The following is a 21,081-nucleotide window of genomic DNA, read 5'->3' on the forward strand; positions in this document are numbered from 1 at the left end:
TTGTTTTGTTTTATTCCTCAAGTAAAGCGTCTTTGAGTGTCCAAAAAAGCGCTATACAAGTGTGATGTATTATTATTATTATTATTTGTAATTTCAGTTGATCCCCTCTGTGTTTATGATTGCATGTGCTGCATTAGAAGCCATTGCCAACAAACTATAAACACCCTCCCTGTGCCATCAGTATTAATGTTCTGCTGTGTTATTTTTATGTTTTTTTTTTGTCTTGTTAAATTCTACATAATGCTGTTAAATAACGCCACTCTATGGTGAAAAAGTATTTTTAGCAATAAAATATTTAATATATTAAATATTTTTGGTTACTCTCAAAATCTTTACAGCTTTTTGTAGTAACCATTTTATAACAGTTGTAAGCTGCTCTGTGTTGTAGCTCACCATATGTTGTCCTGAAATTACTGGCCACCATGGCTTCACAGGCCGTATTCTGTCTGTCTTAGCTGATACTACTCTGGCAACCCTACATTTTGTGGTAGCTTTAATGTAATATTATACAACCTGGCTGTGAGTGTTGACCATCAGAAGACATCTTAACTAGTGTGAAGTCTTTCTTTGAATTGTGAATTATTGAATTATTGTTATAACCATCTATTTCCCTCTGAAGCTGCATTAACAGATAGTTTTATTCAAATTACAAATAAAATATTTTTTTCTACTGCTGTTTTTACATTACACTAGACTTCTGCATTGTGCATTTGAATTCTGACTAGAGTCTAAACTGTTAAGCTGCATTTTATTTTGAATCCCTCCACACAACAGACAAACACTTGCTTTACAAACCTGATTGTTTCAGTATCTGCAGAGACATCGTTTTCCGCTCTTGCGCCATTTCCTTTTTGGTTGTTCCAAAATGAAAAACTGCAACAGCTGGAAATGCCCTCACTATTGCCCTTGCCATCTAAACAAAGAATAATATTTACAAACATTGTGTGGACTGTGTCAGACTCCAGCATAACTACAATATTCCAATTATTTTGTATTGTGTCATGTTGTGTAAGTTGTTGAAACAAATATCAACTTAATTTATGTAAAAAAAAAAAAAAAAAAGATAGATAGATATTACAAAACTTCACATACCAAGGTGACAATGACCCCACAGCTACTGGCATCCTGCTGGACTGGATGTGTCAGAACTCCTCCTTTCCATTTTATGTCCACCCACTCCACTTTTCCATGGCATGTTTTCCTCACTGTATGTGATGTATTACGGGAATATGTTAGCAAAAAAGCTAGCAAAAAAGCTTTGCTTTCAAATGATAGGTAAATTCTAAACTTATAATTCTTCTAATCGTAAAAGTCTGAGTACACCCAAATAATTCTCTTAAACTCTTAATTGAATTAAGTTTATACTAAACCAAATTACAAGGTATGGCATTTAAATAAATCCATTAATTTAATGTAATTCAAAGTCTTTACAGCATTTGTAATGTCTCCATAAATTGTGATGTGATTAATTTAATTTGCGATTGGGGAAAAATAAATGATATAGTGAATTTCCTTAATTTTTTTACCAGGCTATTGGGTTAATATTTGGTGTAACCCTTTTAGTGAATGTAAATCAGTGAATATGTATCTCCACCAATGACCACTCCTTGGTTTAGGAATTTAGGAGTTATAAAATGAATACCTGATTTTTTTGGCAGCATGAATGGAATCGGCTTTCTCTGTGTTATTTTATGAAGGGTCCATCAAGTACACTGTGTGGTTGACAGCATTTATGTACTGAAAATGATAAGATGGAAATGCAACCAATACATATTTTAATAATACACCAGACACTGTAAATAATTACATATAGATATCATTCTGCTACTCACCAGAAGTTTCCAGTGGACGTCACAGATGTTCACAAATGAAAGAATTGCCTGGTAATTGTCAAAGTTGACCTAATGAAGAAGTTAAATAATAATTACCTTTGCACTGTAAACCATAATTAGTAAATTTAGCTTTTCAAAGCAATATGGAAAGCTGGCATATTCATCATACATTCAGTATGTAGTGCTGCAATAGATAATTTATATTTTTACATGCATAAGGTCCCTGCACAAACACACAAAACACATCCATTGCACATCCACACTGTAGTCCATGCAACCACTGTGATCAGCTTTGACAAACTGTGAGCTTTCCCCATGCAGAATCACCCATGCTGTATAGTGAGTGAGAATGTAAATGGAGTTCCCCATCTCCAGCTGACTGATGGCAAGATGAAACAGGACTTCAATTATCTAAATAAGAAATGTGGGAGAAATGTTTTAATATATTTGAAGTTTTATTATAGAATAAAAATACAATGTTAAGAAGACATTATAATTATTAAAGTTCCAATCATAAGGACATATCATTTGATTTAATTTGTACTTTTGGTTTGTTACATTCAACCATTTCAATATTTTAATGTTTACACCAAGAAACACATAACAAACACAACATAACTAACCATATGTCTATAATTATACTTCACAATAATGGTCCATCATTAATAGGTATCTGTGCATGAATTAATGCAGGACAAATTAGTAAAACTACATAAACACTTCAGCTATCTACTTCTATTAACTAATGTGAAAACAAGTTTACCTAATCAGTAAGTACTAGTCAACTTAGAACTGATGTAGTTTCTTTATAGGTAATCAATAATTAATGAATTAGATCAACCTCATTATGAAATATTAAGTAACTATGACAAATTATTAGCAATTATTACCAACTACACTGTCTGAGACATAATACATTGCATTTTTTACCCTGAATATGATCGTTTTCTAATGACTCAGATGTTATGTAGTCAATATGCAGAAACAAGTAGTGATCTGGACCTTTATTTAAATGTGAAAAAAAAAATGTTTTTTGATTTAAAATAGTGGATCAGAACACAAGCAGTTCATACAGAGTTAATAGGTAAATATCAATGCATTTTATGACCATGGTAAGACTACAAAAAGACAAATGGTCACATCTCAGATACGTTAAAGTGGTGATTATTTAGTAATTGTTCATTATTTGTCATTGTTCGTTGTTACAGTACTACTTAACGAGGCTAATGTTATTTTGTATTTATTGATTACCTATTGAGGAACTATCTTATCCTAAATTTACTTATTTTTCATATTACCAAATAGTGGTAGCTGAAGTGTTAATATAGAACTACAGATTTATAATTGTAAAACTTAACTACAGTTTGTATAACTAAATACTCAAGCGAATGAAATGTATACTACCTCGCCATATAACCACCGGTGCGGTTAAAGTGTACGGAGCTCACGGTGACGGACAATAATTGTTTGCCCTATGTTCTGGGTGGGGATCACAGAAACCACAACCTCTGTGTCTTTTCTTTTCCACCAGGAGGTGAGCTGCATGCCATAAATTTAAATAAAAAATTACACATAGTTAAACATAAGTTGAATGTGTTTCTTTTTAATGTTCATTCAAATAATAACCTTTAAAAGTTACTAGTAAGAACTTGTGATACTAGAAAGCCTTCTTACTTGATGCTGTGGGGTTATTGATGTCTTGGATGGTTTCTGAGGTTTGGTAGACATATCCCCAGGTTCTACATCCTTTCCATCCAAGCTTTCTTCCTTGTCCCCCAGCAGAGATGAACTAGGCTGTGGTGAAGATTTTTGTTTCCCAATGGCACCGTCAGGTTCTGAGCAGTCAACCTATCAACAGTGTATTTAAAAACAAATCACCTTACTAAAGATCCTCATGTTAAATTCCTTTCGTTTGTCTCTTAATTTCCCATTTTAAATACATTTAAAACAAATATAAAATAAAATATTTTACAATATTTCAATTGTTTGTAGAAGTTTCAGTTGTAATTTACATTAATAGTTTCTCAAAAAAAAATGTACCACACACAAAATGATAAACCACATATAATATTAATATTAAGTAAAGATTGTGTAGTGTGTAGTAAAAACGGCTTTATATATCTATGAGTAGTAAACTATTTCGGATTGGCTGTAATTACATTGGCTGCAGTAAAGCTAAAACTGTAATGTTTAGATTAGGATTATTACTATTAATTCTGTAGAAGGCATGACAGCTTTATATTTACAGTATACCTTCTTGTTCAATGTCTTGAAATGAAACGGCTTCCGGAGTGGTGTAACATATCTCCCCCTCTTTTTCTGCTGCCGTTCTGTCGACTTTTCTTGGTCCACTCTGTACGTCTGCATAAAGTAAAGTTTTGATGGAAGCAGTCATTTATAATTTCAATAACTTTGGAGAACTGTTTTAGATACCAATACATAAAATGTGATGACATACAAAATTTAAGTTTCTTTATATTTACTTAAACACTTTTACCCATGCCACCTTCAATGAAACCTTAATTAAAGTATTCAAACCTTTCTTCTAAAAACTCTTTCGGAATCTTCATACTCCTTCAGGAGAGCAGTGTGAGTAGTTTGATAGCGGGCAACAAAATCATCAAGCCTAGTCAGGCGGCCAGAGGGAAATCGAATGTGTTTTAAACTCTTAAATGCCCTCACTGGCTCTTTTCCATAATGCCCTGGGTTCTGTTGTCCTCTGTTATGTTCTGAGAAATGTATAAAAAACAGGCAAATTTGTAAAATAATTTACCTGATAAACACATTAAGCAATGAGTAATAAAGTCATGTCATGTAAAATATATTATAATTACTTGTCTTGGAAGCTTTCTGAGGGTGTTGTATTTCCTAGAGCACTGCTCATATTGTGGCCCCGTCCCATGCCGTCCAAGGTCCCCTTTGAACAAAAATACGTAAGTAAAGCCATGTGTTTAATTTTCATAAAACCAAGCAAGATTTTTATATCGAAAATGGATATATTGATTAATGATGGCAAACCTAGCATTATCCCGATCCACAATCCAGAATAAGGTAGAAGGTATTTGTTGAGGTGCTCGATAAGGCCTCTGCAGAAGTACACATTCGGCTCTCCATACCTGTCCAGTGGAGCATTGGAAATGACTTCTTTGCAACGTTTTGCAAATCTGTTGACTCCATCGATGTCCTTAATGTAATGTAGCAATGTGTTATTGTTTGAATATGAAAAAATGACTGACAAAACTTTAATAAGCTTCAGCTTTGACCTTTTTGATAATGTCTGGGCAGGAATACACCTCAGTAATACACAAGTCCTGTGTAATAAGTGTCCTAATTTCATGTGTGTCTAGTTAATTAGTTCCCTTGTTTTTCTGTGTCTGTTAGTTGTCAAGCTTTGTTCAATGTCACAAATGACCGTGCTAAGTTTCTCCTTATATATCTAATATATAATTTCCTAATGATCCTAAATCATGCGCTTTAATACCACTACCAATTGACAATCATACTGTTACATATGTTTGAGGCTGCAGATGCTGTGGACTTTATATTTATTATACATTTCTGTCTTGTTATATTAAAATGATGCTGTGTTGTGGTGTTCGAGTGACAGATAATTAATTTAGTTTTTTTTTAAATGAAGTAAGTATTTTCTGACAACACACACTTACAAAACATACTAAAGTTAATTTCTGTACTGACAAAAGGCCTTGTTGTTTCTATGTTCTACTGTTATTGTACAGTATTTACATGTAATGCTGGTAATAATATATCAAATATGTATCATTGTAACCTACTTTTATATCATTGTAAACTAGCTGCACTCTATGGCATTTATCTAAGTACATTTTCTCTCAAGAAATTTAACTTCATTACCTTTTCTTTATAGTATTTACTTGATAACAACAGTATACCTTCGCATATTTGTTAAAATTAAAACCATAAATGTTCAAATGTAAACTTGGAATTGACATTTACCTTCAAGCTCTCACTTTTGGACTTTTGGACTTTTGGATCAGGATGCATAGTATCCTGGATCTATGAAGTAACTGGCCTTTAAAAATAAAAATCTGCCTGCCTGTATGGGGATTTAACATAGGGGTGTCCAGACTTATGCACCCTGTTTTTTAAGGAAGAACATTTATTTATTTACGATATATAATTCATTCACAAAGACAATTGGTGTCCTTAAAGGTGGGATTTTTCCTAGTTTTTTTAATTAAGGCATTAAGTTCAATTTCCAAAAGATGATTTTTTATTCCTCTTTTTAGTCAACTTTAGCATGGGTGTCTAAACTTACAGGTTTCCGGTGCGCTGCATGGCACGCACATCCCAATTCTTCCCCGACAGAAGGCTACCGCGATTATTTGCAAAGGGTGGCCATCTATTGTTCTCCAGGCACTTGTTGATGACAGGTGCATGATACGAGACGTGTGTGTTGGCACTGCTGGAAGTGCCCATGACGCGTGTTTGCAGCCTCAGATCTGCACAGGTAAGCCTAACCATTCAACATCCTTTACCAGGCCCAAAATAGCTTTACACACAATAAAATGTCTTTCAAAGTTGTAAAAAATATTAGTTAATCTAATTGTATTTGACAAAAGAAAGTTGTGATAAATCATGAAAATTATTTGTTAAAGTGTTGTCATGATTAAAACAAGTTAACAATTGTTGTTCTGTGTCTTACAACTATATGAACTATATGATGCACTGAAGAAAATGGTAACATCTACATTAACAGGTTTCTTTAGTCAAAAATATTATTTAACATCACTGAACCACATTTATTTATACAAAAATTATGTACAATTATTATGGGAAAGAATTTGAAATATTTGCAGTTTAATAAAACATTGTTTAAATAATGAAAATCCGTGAGGTGTGTCAAATCTGTTGCCCTGCACAGTAAATGAGCTCTGCTGTATCTGTATTACTCAGACACCCTGAGAGACTCCCCCAGGCTACAGCTGTTGTGGAGGGAGTCCAGGCGCCTCTGCTAGTGGCAGGAGACCCAGCCGATCCACGACTGCCTTGGCTCATAAAAGCTTATTCTGGACCCACTTTGTCAGAAGAACAGGGAGCATTCAACCGTCACTTTAAAGGATTAGTTCACCTCAAAATGAAAATTTCCTGACAATTTACTCACCCTTAAATGAGGAGCCTTTAAATCTCCTTTATAAATGCTTTACAAGGCATAACTAGTCCTCATTTAGATGAGCTCACAAAAATAGTTTACTGACCACTACTAAATGCTTTATAACTACCTGAATTAACCATGAATTACAGTAGAAATACATGTTAATAAACCATTTATTAACACACTAAGTAACTAGTACTATATGTCAGAATAATGACACTTGAAATAAATGAATCTGTCACTTGAATGGATCGAGAGTTAACCACTAGTTAACTAAGATAAGTAAACTTCGTTATCTTAACTAAGTTAAGAGTTAGTTTAACCACAATTTTTCATCTTGTGCTGATCTGCGACGCACCACGCATTACGTCATCACGTTAGAAAGGTCACGAAAAATAATAATTAATAATAATAATATATTAAAAAAAAGATGTCGGACGATTTTGAAGTTGGAGGAGAAAATGAGATGGAATTTTTCATTCCCAACTTTTTTGAACCGGAGTACACAGACAAATAACTTAGATGATGTGAAGCGTGACCTTTCCAACGTGATGACGTAATGTGTGGCGCGTCGCAGACCAGCACAAGACAAACAATTGTTGTTAAAAAGTATATAAATTTTATTTATTTTTAGAAAATGGCCGATCGTTTCGCTAGATAAGTCCATATTCCTCAGCTGGGATCGGGCAGAGCCCTTTAAAACTGCATTGATTTAGACTTCAACATCTTGGTTGCCATTGAAGTCCATTGTGTGGAGAAAAATCCTGAAATAATTTCCTCAAAAAACTTAGTTTCTTTTCCACTGAATAAAGAAAGACATGAACATCTTGGATGGCATTGGGGTGAGTAAATTGTCAGGAAATTTTCATTTTGAGGTGAACTAATCCTTTAAGGTGGAGCACACATTCGGATGGCGCATCCTGGCAAAACGGTCAGACATTCACCACTCTTTCATGCCTACAGTTGTGGCAGCATGTTGTGTACTCCATAACATCTGTGAGATGGAGAAGCAACGATTCATACAACCTTGTGAAGACTCCCGAGGCGAAGGTGAGATACAACCGTGTTGCTTGCAATGCGATGACCGACCTTCTGCACAAGCTGTGCTTATCAGGGACGCTCTCATGCAATATGTATCTCACTAGGGAAGGCAGTCGGCTGTCATGCGAACATGTATTTGAATCATGAAATCAAATTGGTTACTGTCTAACTATTAATTTAAGTCACAAACTCGAACATATTAATACTAATTTTATTTGTAACAGAAATAATTGGTACATTTTCTTTATAAAGATTTTATATACAGTGCGTGCAGAATTATTAGGCATGTTGATTTTCTGATCATATTTTTTTCCAGGCACATTTTACCAATTCCAAACCACATTAATCGTAATAACTATTATTAATTTTGTATTTAATAATTTATAAGTGATATATAATTGTTCATGAAGGCTGGAAATAAAAAAACGCCTCATATTCAGGTGTGCATAATTATTAGGCACGTTTCCTTTTACAGATAAAATAAGCCAAAAAAGAGATTTAATTCAGACTTAAAAGTAAAAAATTATTAAATCCCCATGAGAAGGATGCAATACCAATGCAATACTAGAGATTGCAGTTAAGGCATGACCATTGGACAGTGAAATACTCATTGGGTCAGCAGGGTCAGACAAATACAGGTGGAGAAGAAAAGACACATGTTAACTGCAAAAGAATTAAGAATTAAGGTGAAGAATTAAGTGTTTTTTTTATTTTTTTATTCGGGACAGTGCACATTAATGAACAATCTAACATTTCTGTACAGACTGTAAATGAGCCAGGTTATAGCATAAATGCTAATTTTCACCTGTAGTCCCGAGGCTGGAAGACAACAACATAAAAAATAATGCAACACAAAAGAACAGACAATATACAGTATCAAGCAAGAAACACATTAGCACACATTCAGGCAGATTACATTGCATCAATAAAATTAGTCAAAATGAGGACATATCTGGGAACTTTTAAGAAGCTGTTTAAGGTGCATTTTAAATGTGCAGTAAGTAGGACATTCTCTAATGTTTGCTGGGAGGCTGTTCCAAAGGTGACCTCCTCTGACGGACAGAACAGTTTGTCCAAAGGTAGTTTTTCTGTGCGGGATCTCTATATCTCCTCTAAATGAGGCTCTGGTGCAAAAACCTCTGTCCGACCTTGGTTTGATGTATGTAGAAAGTGAAGGTGGGGCCAATCCGTGAAAAACTTTATAAATTAAACAGCTATTTTTAAAATTAATAAAATTTTCAAAATTGAGCATATTGTATTTTCCCAAAATATTACACTTATGGAATGACAGAGGCTTTTGATCAAGTATTTTTATAGATTTTTTGAATAACATTTCTATGGGTTTTAAAATTGTATTTCCAGTGAATGACCAGGTTGTGATGCAGTAATCTATATGTGAAAATATCATTGAATGTAGGAACATTTTAGCAGAAGTAATTGTCAATGATGGTCTGATTTGTTTAAAGTTATGTAAATTGAATTTGATTCTGTTCGCTTTTTGATGTGTGAGTTTGATGTGTTTTTTGAATGAAAGTGTTGGGTCCAGTGTGACCCCGGGCTACTTGAACTCTTCTACAATGTCAAGTTCCACTCCCCCCAGGAACACATTGGACCGCTCCAGTTTTATGACTTTTTTTTGAGAAAATCATGGTAACAGTTTTCTTTTTGTTCAATAGTAGGCAGGATTTAAGCAGCCAATGCTGAATATTCTCCAGTGCTGATGTAAGAATGGATGATGCTTCCTGTGTGCTTTTAGCAGGTGTAAAAATAACAGCATCATCAGCAAATATATGGAAATGGACTTTTTGACAAATGTTTGGCATATCATTTATATATACAGAGAACAGTACTGGTCCCAAAATAGAGCCTTGTGGGACTCCTGCTGAACATTCAAGATAAGATGACATAGTGCCACCGACACTCACAGCTTGTCTTCTATTGGACAAGTAAGATTGAAACCAAGCTAGCGCATCTTCTGCAAAGTTGAAGTGAGTCAGTTTAGACAGAAGGGCTCGATGATCTACTGTATCGAACGCCTTCTTTAAATCCAAAAAGACTGCACCAACACATGTGGTTTTATCAAGCGAGGATTTCACTGTTTCTATGAAGACACAGTTTGCAGTCTCTGTGGAGTGGTACTGGCGAAACCCAAATTGCATGGGGTGCAGGAGAGAATGGCCATGACTGAGATGTTTATTCAGCAGCTTGGCGATCCACTTTTCTGCAACCTTAGATACGACAGGGAGGATGCTGATGGGGCGATAATTTTAAATGTTTGTTTTGTCTCCTGATTTAAAAATTGGTGAGACTACAGCCACCTTCCATCCTGATGGAACAACTGCCATTTTAATTGATAAATTTATCAGATGTGTTAGCGGCATACCAGCACGTCTTTGTGTATTTTTAAAAAAATGTGTATCAAGGCCATACGCATCTTTGGCCTTTGATGGTTTCATGGACTTAATAATGTTAGCCACTTCCAGATCAGTTATTTGCTCTAACCTGAAAACCGGCTGTCCAGGATTAATAGGCTTAAGAGCTATCTCTGAGGAACTAAACATTTGTGTTATTTCATTGACAGAATTAATAAAGAAATTATTGAATTCAGTTGCTAATTCTTTTGGATTATTTAGCAGCTCGTTGTTAACTTTTATTTCCAATCTATCATTGTCCATTTTATTTTGCTTTCCAATTAGTTTATTGATATTTTGCCATATTATTTTGCCATTTCCATTTGCACTTGTAATGACATCCAAGAAAAAATTTGCCTTGGCTTTACGTAAGGTATGAGTTGTTTTATTTCTCATGGAAGTAAATCTTTGCCTATCAATGGTAAGAGCAGATTTTAAAAACACTTTGAGTAAGATGTCTCTTTCTTTCATAAGTATTTTGCAGTAATTATTCAACCAGGGTAGATGATTTCCCCTTTTTTTACCTTTTCCTCTTTTAATAAAAGGTTCCATAACATCTGTAATTTTAGCGTTAAATATCTGGGAGTTGGTTTCAATATCATTATCAGAAAATAATCCAGACCAATTTACTTCATTTAGAGTAATATCAATATTTTGATGTAGATGTTTTGGAATAAAATTGTAATAGTTATTAAATGTAGATGAATTAAATCGCTTTTTACTTAATTTTCGGGAGAAAAATACAATATTATGATCAGAAAGCCCTGTAATGAGATTGTATTGTACTAATCCTCTCAGCGTGGTTTGTGAATAACAGATCTATTAGAGTTTCCGAATGGTTTGTTATTCTGGTTGGTGTTTTTATCATTTATGTTAAATTAAAATAGTCAGTAATTTGTTTAAGAGTTGTTCGTTCCCTCTTTATATTCCAGTTAATATTAAAATCACCCATTAAAATAATTTCCTTGGTTTTATCAAAGTGTTTAAGGAGAAGTTTAAGTTGTTCATAAAAATCACTTTTTGCAGTGGGCTTTCTATATATACACACTATAACAAAAGACATTGTTGCAGAAAGTGATATGTCAACACTTACACATTCCAAAACAATTTCACTTGGCCATTCAATCATTGTGCACTTTAAAGTATTTCTAACATACATTATTACTCCCCCACCCCTCCCATTGTTTCTGTCCTTTATAAATACATTATACCCCCGCATATTTACAACAGCCTTAGGGGAAGAATGGGTTAACCACGTCTCTGAAAGTCCTAAAAAGTCAATATTGGAACTGCACAGCAGATGTTGCAATTGTTCACGTTTTGGTTTCATACCGCGTACATTTAAGTGTCCGCCAAATAGTCCCTTTACTTTTGAAAACGGATCCCAAACTACCCTTGCCTGATTTAATGTGCGAAATATTTTATTGGTTCTGTGCCGTTTGAAGACTGGATTCCTGTGTTTTATTGGAAGAGTCTGTTGATTAACATTGCAAAAGTCAGCAACAGTTGTTTGTGTTAGCGGAGTCACACGCTCACCAGTGCACAGTCCCGCCGCGTCCCTCCTGCAGCGCTGCCTCTCCGGTGAGCTCGCCGCCACTGGCACGATCCCTGCCGAGCCCACAGAGAGTCCCAGCCCAGCAAAGCCAGCACTGCGCCCCACACACGGCGAAACAGCCCCCCCAAGGCCTCCCATGTCTCCGCACGCCGCACCATCAGCCAACGACACGCCCGCGCCGAACCAGGAAGAGGCGCCGGCAGGGCCACACACACGCAACAGCCCAAGACGCGGGAACTCCACAGGGCCCACAGCCTCCAGAGGTGGGTCAAACAGGCGATTTGACAGTGACCAGATGGTAGTGTATTGAGGGCCACTATTTGTTGGCACTGTTGTTTCTTCTGTAGCGCAAATGGTGTTGACCGCTGGTGTTGGGCCTGGATTAACTTCGATGTCTCCAGCCAAAAGTAGCACAATCACGAATTGAGTAGAAATCACATCAATGTTGTTTGATGGAGATCTCTCACACGCCTTAGATGAAGTTTTAGGAGGAACATTATTGAGGAATTTGGAATATAGAAGGTGATAGTTCTTGTTGTTTTGTGTGTACACGCAGTTTTGATTCTCTTGCAGACAACAATGCTTGACAGACACAATTAATAGTGTTAAAATATACACAATTATTATCCAACTTTGTAAAAGGCGTCCAGGTGGCTGCATTAGATAGTCGGGGGGTTTTAGAAGAAAGCACACAGCTCCTGCCAAACTGTGCATGCCCCCAGCCGTCATTTTTTTGTGTGTGTGTGTGTGAAACCATCAGGAACCCTTTAGTCTCCAGCGCCACCATTTTCCAGAACTGCAACCTACCTGGAGTCTCCAGAAGAGCAAGGTGTCAGGATCTCAGAGACTTGGGTTAGGAAAAAGAATCCTAAAAAATGACCCCCACTTAATAAGAATCACAAGCTGAAGTGTTGTGAAATACATGAAGACTGTTGTTTTATAGGCTTTATAGACAGACAGATTGAGAGTGACTCTTGAAGGACCAGCACCACATCCTCTTCTACCACTGTTTGAAGAATTCATCTTCCAGAATCTGACAGTAAGTTTTGGGAGTTCATTTTTAGTCCATCTCTGCAAAACAGACTTCAGGGTAGGAGATGGACTAAAAATAAACTCCCAAAACTTATTTAAATGTATTCTGGAAGATGAATTCTTCAAATAGTGTTAGAAGAGGATGTGGTGCTGGTCCTTCAAGAGTTAAATTATTAAATACAAAATTAATAGTAGTTATTACGATTAATGTGGTTTGGAATTGGTAAAATGTGCCTGGAAAAAAAATATGATCAGATAATCAACGTGCCTAATAATTCTGCACGCACTGTATATTGAAATTCTATTCGTTAAGAAATGTCTTTATGCTAATGAAGTGAGTATATTTTTGTGACAAGAAAGTATTAACAAAGGTGCTGATGAGTGATTCCTGAGAGACAAACTTTTGTCTCATCTCCGTTTCTCCTGTTTATTCAGGACTTTTAATCTGTTGACCTGTTTGGTTCCCCAAACACTGACAATCAGCAGATAAACAGAGGAGTGTTTATCACTGAAACTTCAGCATGAGAAGAAATCATTTTAGGAAAGATTGGGTCATGTCAGACTCTGGAGAAACTCTGTGACAAAGGTTTTGAGATCTTTTATTTTTAATATTTCAGTGTTTTCATTGTTCTTTTGTGTTTTATCTAAGGCTTTAAAGCGTTACATCTTTCTAACGTTTCAATTCAAGTTAATTTTACCTAAAGAAATCCTGATGTTGTTCTTTGACTTGTTTCAACACTCCTTGATCAGGAGCTCCACCCTCTTACAACACTAACCAGGAAGAGGCGGACTTGTTATTTCTCTTTTCTGCCATGCTGACTTTGTCTCGACAAAAGCAATAAAGAATCAGCGATCAGTGGAGTACGAAGAGAAAAACTTCACAGAGGAATTTGAGAAGTTTCTTTCTGAACAAATTTGTTTTCTGATCTTTGTGATTCTCATGGTGATTCATTTTTTAAACCGTCATTCAGAAAGTGAAAGTTCAGATTGCTGGAGCTCAAACAGTGAAAATGGAGTCACTAAATGTCTCTGCAGAAGAACTTTCTTGTCCTGTGTGTTGTGAAATCTTCAAGGCTCCTGTTATTTTATCCTGTAGTCACAGTTTCTGTAAAGAGTGTCTTCAACAGTTCTGGAGAACAAAGGAATCTCAGGAGTGTCCTGTCTGCAGGAAAAGATCCTCAAGAGATCCTCCTACAGTTAATCTTGTGTTAAAAAACTTGTGTGAGTCGTTCCTGAAGGAGAGAAATGAGAGGCGTTCATCAGGGTCTGAGGAGATCTGCAGTTTACACAGTGAGAAACTCAAACTCTTCTGTCTGGAGGACAAACAGCCTGTGTGTTTAGTGTGCAGAGATTCAAAATTCAGACCCATCGGTGAAGTGGTTTCATCATATAAGGTAAGACAAATGTTTCTTGATTCACATGTAAAGAACCATACCGAGTCATAAACACAGATCGTTCCGGTTACTAACGTAACCTCAGTTCCCTGAGATCAGATTCAGTAACTGACGCTTATGAGGAAAACTCACTTTTTCCCTGAATACTGAAGCCTGCTCTGCACCTGCACAGACAAATTACTTTTCAGTCCGCCAAAACGGACAGGACCGACTGGCTATTTAAGTCACACTGAAAGCCATTTTCATCCAAATTTTTCTACTGATGAGCAGCAGCATCGACTTGTGTACAGTTGCACGACAAACTAGACAATACTCATTCCCGTTATCTCAGAGAACCAGAACCGTTAGTAACTGGAACATTCCCTTTCGATACTGTTCACTCGCCTTGCATAAGTAGCTGATACTTATGGGGAACGCAATCCGATAGTGCTGTGCTACTAGCGCAGAACGGAAGAGAGCTTTATGATCTGTTCTCTAAAGGCCGTGGAAAAGCACCTTAGGCACATAGCCTTGTCTTAATCTAAGGAGGACTTTACTGTCATTAGGCCCAAACTCGAGGCAGAATGCATCCACTGAAAGAGCCTGCAGATCACCAACTCGCTTGACCGATGCCAGAGCCGGCTGAAGGGCATCTTTAGCGAGAGAGGCCGAAGGTCGGCCGTTGTGAGGAGCAAAAGATCTTTGTGCGATCAGGCCTTCGATTAGGCCAAAAGCAGCCAAACATTGAGGGAATTCAGGATGCGAACTCCTATTTGTCTCAGGGGGAGAGGGCCGCATCCACGAATATCATAAAAGTGCGCGAAGCAAGAAACAGTCAGAATGGTAGGACTGTAGGATGGTAAGCCACCGCTTCGAACGTGAATCTCAAGAACTGTGATGAGGGGCTATTTATGACTTATACCGTCTTTTTACGTCGCGCTACGGGGGAGAACACTTTGTAAGCATAAAACCATGTCTGCATTTGTGATCGTACTCTATACTGCTCATAACTCGCGTTTGAATAGTCAGTAGCAAATTATTAAAATATGAAAACATACTTACAGGCTGTGTCTGTGAGTCAGAAGCGCCAGACTGTACTAGCAAAGATGGAATTGCCCCACTTTCTAGAATCAGCCTTTCTGCACAGTCGGCCTTGTACTCTCGCAGGTTCTGGAAACAGTCCTCCGAAAAATGCGCAGCACACAGTCGAATATTTTGGTTGTACTTTTCTGGAGCAGTGTTGTAAGTAAAGCTTAACCACTGTTTTCTAATTTTGTTCTCTTTTGGAAAGCCAAACAAAGTAGTTTCACAGCGTCTCCACGACATGCCGGCGCCGGCGGCAACAATAATACAGCGAGAATAAAAGTTACACCTTCTTTCTTTGCGTATACATCTGGGCGGTGTTATGAAACTCTGCGCACACACACTGACGTAGATTTGTGGCGGCGTGTTTGAATGAAGCATTATAGGAAGGTGTGGCTGAGCCTTAACTTTTACAAAGAATATCTCTTTGGGTTTGAGACTTTGAGCTTTGTAACACTGCAGATCTTAAACAGCTGCTTGAGGCTCCTATCTTCTTCTCTTTGGAGACAGCGAGGAGATGATCTTCACACTTGAAGGATTAATATAGTTTTCAGCCCGACTTAAATATGCAGTCGGCCCCGTCAGTTTTGTCTGTAACCAATCAGGCTTCAGTATTCAGTGTTGATCTGATTGAACAGGGCTGCAGTGATCAGGACTGGTTGTGTTTAGTCCAGCTGAACTACATTATAAATGCAATTTCATAGATCTGAGGAATTAGTAACTACGGGGGAAAATACATTTTCACGCCGGCCCAGTTGATATTGGATAACTGTTGTTTCAATAAATAACATTGTCATTTACAAACTGTACTTTGTGTTTACTCAGGTTGCCTTTGTTTTATAGTAGGTTTTAATTTCTGAATCAATTTAATATGAGATGGGGGCAAATACTTTTTCACTGCATTATATGATCATATCACTGTATTGTCTTCTCTTCACTGTAATCTGGAGTTTTAATGTATTTTTGTTAAATTCTAGGAGGAGCTCAATACAGCACTGAAGACCTTACAGGAGAAACTTCAACACAATGAAGAAATGAAAGCAGAGTTTGAGAAAACAGTTCAACACATCAAGGTGAGGAAACAGAAACGAGAGTCATTTTCATTACAGCTGTTGGATCACTATATACAGTTATGATCTGATATAATGGATAACAGTTTATTATTTCTGTAAATGACTAGCAGCAATCTGCTTCTGGGTCCGTTTTATGTCGGGTATCCGAGTTTATCTTGGATATTAATGATGTGTGTCGATTGAGATGATTGAAGTGAATGTGCTTTGATTTCAGTCTCAAGCTGAGCACACAGAGCGTCAGATTAAACAGCAGTTTGAGAAGCTTCATCAGTTTCTCAGAGATGAAGAAGAAGCTACAGTCACTGCACTGAGGGAGGAAGAGGAGCAGAAGAAGCAGAGGATGAAGGAGAAGCTGGAGGAGATGAACACACACATCTCAGCTCTTTCACACACAATCAAAGACATGGAGGAGATGATGAAAGCCAATGACGTCTGCTTTCTGAAGGTCTGATTTCAGATCATTGGTTGATTGATTGATGATTGATTGAGTTCTTGATGATAAATGGTGTGTTTGTTCTGCAGGAGTTTCCAGGCTCAATGGAAAGGTGAGTGATCTGCTCCTGTCTCTGGTCTCTCTGGTTCTGATCCAAAGCCACTGCAGTTCTGACTCCTGAATGTTCTTCCAGAGTCCAGAGCTCACAGCCGGATCCACAGATGGCTTCTGGAGCTTTGATTCATGTGCCACGATACTTGGGCAACCTCCCAGCTAGCAGGGAACGTTCTCAGAACTTTCGCTAACATTCCCTACAAGTTTGGTTAATGTTCTAAAGAAAACATTTGAATGTAATGTTTACCGAACATTTTAAGGATGTTTTCTCATTTAAAAAAATGTTCCTATAACGTTATATGAAAACTAAGATATAACATTTTAACTGCAACATTCAAAAGATGTTTTGGGAATGTTTCTGAAATAACAAGTTGTACTATGATCTCAAAATATCATTGTCCCTATGTTTCATTATAACGAAAGAAGAACGTTCTCTCTGTCACGTTAGGAAAACGTTTTGAGGATATCATTGAGAGATGAGATGTTGAATGTTCTTTAGAAAACGTTATTTTAATGTGACGAGTTAACAAAATTATAACATTTTACTTGCAACATTTTGAGCATATTTTGGGAATGTTGTTAAAGTTAAAGTTTGTACAATGATCTCAATATAACATTGTCCCAATGTTTCATAAAAACAAAAGAGGAACATTCTCTCTGTCACATTAGGAAAATGTTTTGAGGATATCATTGAGAGATGAGATGTTTATTGTTCTTCATAAAACGTTCTTCTAATGTGACGAGTTAACACAATTAGAACATTTTACTTGCAACATTTTGAGCATATTTTGGGAATGTTGCTAAAGTTAAAGTTTGTACAATGATCTCAATATAACATTGTCCCAATGTTTCATGATAACAAAAGAAGAACATTCTACTTGCAACATTTTGAGCATATTTTGGGAATGTTATTAAAGTTAAAGTTTGTACAATGATCTCAATATAACATTGTCCCAATGTTTCATAAAACCAAAAGAAGAACAATTCTCTCTGTCACATTAGGAAAATGTTTTGAGGATATCATTGAGAGATGAGATGTTGAATGTTCTTTATAAAACGTTCTTCTAATGTGACGAGTTAACACAATTAGAACATTTTACTTGCAACATTTTGAGCATATTTTGGGAATGTTGTTAAAGTTAAAGTTTGTACAATGATCTCAAAATAACATTGTCTTAATGTTTTGTCATAACAAAAGAAGAACGTTCTCTCTGTCACATTAGGAAAATGTTTTGAGGATATCATTGAGAGATGAGAGGTTGAATGTTCTTTATAAAACGTTCTTCTAATGTGACGAGTTAACACTATTAGAACATTTTACTTGCAACATTTTGAGCATATTTTGGGAATGTTGTTAAAGTTAAAGTTTGTACAATAATCTCAAAATAACGTTGTCTTAATGTTTTGTCATAACAAAAGAAGAACGTTCTCTCTGTCACATTAGGAAAATGTTTTGAGGATATCATTGAGAGATGAGAGGTTTATTGTTCTTTATAAAACGTTCTTCTAATGTGACGAGTTAACACTATTAGAACATTTTACTTGCAACATTTTGAGCATATTTTGGGAATGTTGTTAAAGTTAAAGTTTGTACAATGATCTCAAAATAACATTGTCTTAATGTTTTGTCATAACAAAAGAAGAACGTTCTCTCTGTCACATTAGGAAAATGTTTTGAGGATATCATTGAGAGATGAGATGTTGAATGTTCTTTATAAAACGTTCTTCTAATGTGACGAGTTAACACAATTAGAACATTTTACTTGCAACATTTTGAGCATATTTTGGGAATGTTGTTAAAGTTAAAGTTTGTACAATGATCTCAAAATAACGTTGTCTTAATGTTTTGTCATAACAAAAGAAGAACGTTCTCTCTGTCACATTTATGTTTTGAGGATATCATTGAGAGATGAGAGGTTTATTGTTCTTTATAAAACGTTCTTCTAATGTGACGAGTTAACACAATTAGAACATTTTACTTGCAACATTTTGAGCATATTTTGGGAATGTTGTTAAAGTTAAAGTTTGGACAATGATCTTTAAATAATATTGTCCCAATGTTTCATGATAACAAAAGAAGAGCATTCTACTTGCAACATTTTGAGGATATTTTGGGAATGTTATTAAAGTTAAAGTTTGTACAATGATCTCAATATAACATTGTCCCAATGTTTCATAAAACCAAAAGAAGAACATTCTCTCTGTCACATTAGGAAAATGTTTTGAGGATATCATTGAGAGATGAGAGGTTGAATGTTCTTTATAAAACGTTCTTCTAATGTGACGAGTTAACACAATTAGAACATTTTACTTGCAACATTTTGAGCATATTTTGGGAATGTTGTTAATGTTAAAGTTTGTACAATGATCTCAATATAACATTGTCCCAATGTTTCATGATAACAAAAGAAGAACATTCTACTTGCAACATTTTGAGCATATTTTGGGAATGTTATTAAAGTTAAAGTTTGTACAATGATCTCAATATAACATTGTCCCAATGTTTCATAAAACCAAAAGAAGAACAATTCTCTCTGTCACATTAGGAAAATGTTTTGAGGATATCATTGAGAGATGAGAGGTTGAATGTTCTTTATAAAACGTTATTTTAATGTGACGAGTTAACACTATTAGAACATTTTACTTGCAACATTTTGAGCATATTTTGGGAATGTTGTTAAAGTTAAAGTTTGTACAATGATCTCAAAATAACGTTGTCTTAATGTTTTGTCATAACAAAAGAAGAACGTTCTCTCTGTCACATTAGGAAAATGTTTTGAGGATATCATTGAGAGATGAGATGTTGAATGTTCTTTATAAAACGTTCTTCTAATGTGACGAGTTAACACTATTAGAACATTTTACTTGCAACATTTTGAGCATATTTTGGGAATGTTGTTAAAGTTAAAGTTTGTACAATAATCTCAAAATAACGTTGTCTTAATGTTTTGTCATAACAAAAGAAGAACGTTCTCTCTGTCACATTTATGTTTTGAGGATATCATTGAGAGATGAGAGGTTGAATGTTCTTTATAAAACGTTCTTGTAATGTGACGAGTTAACACACTTAGAACATTTTAATTGCAACATTTTAAGGATGTTTTGAGGATGTTGTTGAGATAACAGATTATATAATGTTCTCAGTAAAACATTGGCACAATGTTCCATAATAACAGAGGAGGAACATTATCAAATCAACGTTCGTAAAATGTTTTGAGGATATCACTGAGACCTGAGATGATGAGTGTTTTTAAAAAAAATTCTTGTAATGTGACGTGTTAACAACACTAGAACATTTTAAATGTAACATTTAGCAATCAAACTACACAATTATTGTTAAATTGAGCTTGCTGGTCAGACAGCAGGCCAACAGGGTTCACGATGGAACATATGGTGCATTTAAGTCCTCCTGGGAAGTTTGTATTCATGAGGTTTTACAATTTTGTTTAATGTTTTAAATTAATGAAGCCACTGTCAACTTTATCATCACATATTATACTGTTACATATTAGGGCCATTCTACAGAATTGGTGCAAACTGCTGTCCCTCATCCAAAAAACACATTTGAAAAGCATTTAATTATTAAAATCTTAGATGTTTACTAAGATCCTTCAATTATCTATTGAAACCCACAATAATATTTAAGATATCAGTAAGCTTTATATATATAAAATCATAATTTATGGGCTACTTTCAATTAGGATGTGGCTGTCCCAAACCCTAACCCCTAAATTTCAACTTGTGAAAATGATATTGAATAATTTTTTGCAAATTTTTCCATTCTTGTTTTAAAAAAAATATTTTTGTTTTTTTAAAAAAAATGAAGTTAAAAAAAATATTTATTTTATATTTTATTTTTAAATCATGAAACTTTATCTAAAAAAACATGTCCCGCATTTTCATGTCACTACCAAAACAGTGAATGTTGTAGTCCATTGGCTGAGTCTGATTTTAACCACACCCCTACATTTTTGATCAGGAAATATTCCTGTGTCCCTCTCTC

General features: G+C 35.5%; 1 protein-coding gene across 2 annotated transcripts in view; it reads left to right on the forward strand.

The window, feature by feature from the left end:
- Positions 1-13,772: 13,772 nt before the first annotated feature.
- LOC308680506 (E3 ubiquitin-protein ligase TRIM35-like) overlaps positions 13,773-21,081 on the forward strand; it is a gene marked incomplete at its 3' end in the record, with an annotated part of 104,440 nt that continues 97,131 nt past the window's right edge. Inside the window, exons 1-5 of one of the 2 annotated variants that reach the window (XM_081348642.1) lie at positions 13,773-14,396; positions 16,436-16,531; positions 16,746-16,976; positions 17,054-17,076; positions 17,158-17,225. In XM_081348642.1, coding sequence (XP_081204768.1) covers positions 14,013-14,396; positions 16,436-16,531; positions 16,746-16,976; positions 17,054-17,076; positions 17,158-17,225 — 802 coding nt within the window. In that variant the 5' untranslated portion in view covers positions 13,773-14,012. The remainder of the gene's footprint in view (positions 14,397-16,435; positions 16,532-16,745; positions 16,977-17,053; positions 17,077-17,157; positions 17,226-21,081) is intronic. The other variant, XM_081348643.1, reaches the window with a different exon arrangement.

Source organism: Scardinius erythrophthalmus (genome assembly GCF_964197995.2).
Source record: "Scardinius erythrophthalmus genome assembly, chromosome: 20".
In the NCBI taxonomy this organism is placed as follows: Eukaryota; Metazoa; Chordata; class Actinopteri; order Cypriniformes; family Leuciscidae; genus Scardinius; species Scardinius erythrophthalmus.